Source organism: Mandrillus leucophaeus, unplaced genomic scaffold (genome assembly GCF_000951045.1).
Source record: "Mandrillus leucophaeus isolate KB7577 unplaced genomic scaffold, Mleu.le_1.0 Scaffold150, whole genome shotgun sequence".
In the NCBI taxonomy this organism is placed as follows: Eukaryota; Metazoa; Chordata; class Mammalia; order Primates; family Cercopithecidae; genus Mandrillus; species Mandrillus leucophaeus.
The window spans coordinates 3486731-3489868 of record NW_012101477.1 but is presented as its reverse complement, the minus strand read 5'-3'; the positions used below and the strand labels follow the sequence as shown (position 1 = coordinate 3489868).

The window sequence follows — 3138 nt, the reverse complement described above, 5'->3', positions numbered from 1 at the left end:
CACCTGCCTTGGCCTCCCAAAGTGCTGGGATTAGAGGCATGAGCCACCACTGCCCGCCTTCTCATCCTTTTCTTAAAACAGCTCCACCCTCTGACCATAGAGGTAGACACATGACTCAAGCTTTGTCAATCCTGGTTCCCCACTCCTCTGGCCACAGTGATTGGTCCAGGAATGGGCATATGACCTAAGCCTGGCCAGTCAGGATCCTTCCTTGAGATTTTTCTATGTGCAGTGGATGGGAAAGAGTTTATTTTCCTCTCTAGGGTAGAAGATAAATCCTTGAGCTTCCCTGGGTTCCAGTCTCTTGGGAACACTTAGTCTGGAAGAATAATGCCAACAAGCAGCGCGAAGCATAGACTAGGGACAGAAAGGGTCTTCAAAGGGTTTGATCAGTGGATCAACTTGGGCCTGAGGCCTGATCCACCCTTCCCTGATCTGAGTGAGGATTCTGTCATTTGCAGCCAATGAGTCTTGCTAAAACAGTTTTCTCTCCACTTTGCCTTGGCAGAGGCCTCCCTGAGATCTGAGTTTGAAGAGGTCACAGGGGAAGAAAGCAAGAGTCCTGATGCCTCAGGGGCTCTGGGGAAGCTCTAGCACCTTCTCTGCTATTTCCACTGAAGCTGTCCCACTTCACCCAAGGCACTTGGCAGTGCCCACAATGTCAGGTGCAGGGCAGGCTCCCCAGGACCAGGGAGCCCCCAAGGATGCCTTTATTCAGGCCTTCTTCTCTGCTGGTGACAGTACAATGTAATGAACTCATAGATGTCACAGGGTAAAGCCCCCTCGATCTGGGAGGCTGAAATCTCCCCTTGGGCAAGCAATGATACTTGGAAAGTCCCCACACACACTCAGTTCCCCATGAAACAAGACACATGCCAGCCCACCTCCTTCTCTGCCCGCCTCTAGCCCCAAGACTTTCTGGGATAGCTTTGCCCCTGGCCCTGTTTCCCTCTTGACTTACGCAGGCTGCTTCTCGCACTTGCTCACACAGGCGCTTGGCAGGGATCAGGAAATCCAGAAGGAAGCTCAGTCCATCCCCCTGGAAGTCAGAGTCCAGGAGACGGAACACCTGACCCAGGACGGTGGGTGCTGTGGCCTCGAAAGGAGGATAGAGGCCCGCCAGGGCATGCTGGACAGCTGTGTCGAGGGGTGGAGGGTCCTGTGGGGGACAGGAGGAGGGGGTGATAACAGCAATGATAATAAGGACAGAGGCCACTTCCCGTGACCTTCCAGGCCCCATATGCCTAAGGCCCCTGCTAACTCTCTGACCTCCTCTCCTACCCCACCCCCCTCACTCACCACTGCCAGCCACACTGGCCTTCTTTCCTGTTCCTCAAACACACTAGGCACAATCTCACCTCAGGGCCTTTGCACTGGCTGTTCCCTCTGCCTAGAATGCTCTTCCTCAAGACAGCCTCATTCCCACACCTCTTGCAGGTCTTTGCTCAAATGTCATCTGCTGATCCAAGGAGACGTGTAGGAATAGGGGTCAGGGGGTGGGCATTCAGGTCAGGGTCAAAGAGAAAGAGGATTCTAGCATTGCCCCAGTCTGACCGCCTGGCTGGCCTGCAGGCCTGTAGCCTGAAGCTGAGCCACAAGGGAAGCCCAGCCCAGATCAGACAGCCCCAGTCCACATGCAGACGGGAGAGTGAGAATAAGTGATTGCTGTTTTGCCACTGCGCTTTGGGGTCATTTGTCACTCAGCAATAACTGATACAAGTCCACGGCTGCAGACTGTATAGCCAGCTGCCTCCATGGACCTCCTAGATGCCTCTCAGCCACCAACCGCCAACACATCAGACCCAATCTGGCAACTTCCCAAACCTGCTCCTCCCCCAGTCCTATCTCAGTGATGACCCCACCGCCCAGTCAGGCTCCTAGGCCAGAAATCTGCTCACAACACTGCTTCTCCTCCTGCCTCCCGACCCACAAACAGCCCTCAGTGTGTCCCACACCACTTCCCCTCCGCCAACAGCTCTCCAGCCAGGTACTCCGCTCCATCCCCTGCTCCCCGCCCTGATCCAGGCTTCACTGCCTCTTCCAGGAAGGGATCCAGAAGGCAGTCAGCCCGTTCCCCTGGCAGTCAGAGTCCAGGAGAAGGAACACCAGGCCCAGGACCCAGGATCACCTGACTCCTCTCCTTGGCTGCCAAATTCTCGTCTTTCTCACCCCAGCCAGTTTCCACCAGGACCCCAGAGTGACCTTTCTCAAACATAAACCTGGCCTCATCAGTCTCTGCTCTAAACCTCTCAAGGGTTCCCACTGTCTTCATGAAGCATTAGCCTCCAGTCATCCAGCTCCCCCGAGCTCTGGCAGCTGCCCTCCACCCGCCTCCCCTCCAGCCTTGCCGCCCCTCTCCATGCTTCCGCCACAGTGGCACATGCCTTCCCTCGTTCACCTCCAGGCCTCCGCACATGCAGTGTCTTCCTGCTAGAATGCCCTTTACTTCCACCCCTCCTCACCTGGCCAACTCCTCATTCAAGACTCAGGTGAGCCGTCACCTCCTCCAGGTGATTTTCTTGGGCGCCCCCCACTACCCAGTGAGATCAGGTGTCCCCTTTTCTGGGCTCCTATAGTGCCCCTATTACAGCAGTTCCCATCTAAAGGCAGGTGTAATGGGTAGAATGACCTCCAATGATGCCCACATCCTAATCTCTGGAACCTGTGAACGTGCTACCTTATAAGACAAAGGTGAGTTAAGGCTACAGATGGAATTAATTTTGCTAATCAGCTGACTTTAAAACAAGGAGACCATCCTGGATTAGACAAATGGGCCCAGTGTAATCGCCAGGTGGAAAAGGATGCAGAAGAGGGAAGGGTAAGAGGAAATGTGATTATGGGCTAGGGGTGGTGGCTCACACCTATAATCCCAGCACTTTGGGAAGCCGAGGTGGGAGGATCACCTGAGGCTAGGAATTTGAGACCAGCCTGGGCAACATAATGAGATCCTATCTCTTCTTACATTAAAAATAATAAATAGGCTGGGTGTGGTGGCTCGTGCCTGTATCCCAGCACTTAGAGAGGCCGAGGCAGGCGGATCCCTGAGGTCAGGAGTTCAAGGCCAGCCTGGCCAACATAGCAATTTTTGCATCTTTACTAAAAATGCAAAAAGTAGCCAGGTGTGGTGATGTGTGCCTG

General features: G+C 54.3%; 1 protein-coding gene across 1 annotated transcript in view; it reads right to left on the bottom strand.

Moving 5' to 3' along the window:
- KIAA1755 (KIAA1755 ortholog) overlaps positions 1-2272 on the bottom strand; it is a 43752-nt gene extending 41480 nt beyond the window's left edge. The window contains exons 1-3 of the mRNA XM_011975023.1: positions 2170-2272; positions 1956-2076; positions 962-1226 (exon numbers count right to left, since the gene is read on the bottom strand). Coding sequence (XP_011830413.1) covers positions 962-1226; positions 1956-2076; positions 2170-2272 — 489 coding nt within the window. The remainder of the gene's footprint in view (positions 1-961; positions 1227-1955; positions 2077-2169) is intronic.
- Positions 2273-3138: the final 866 nt, after the last annotated feature.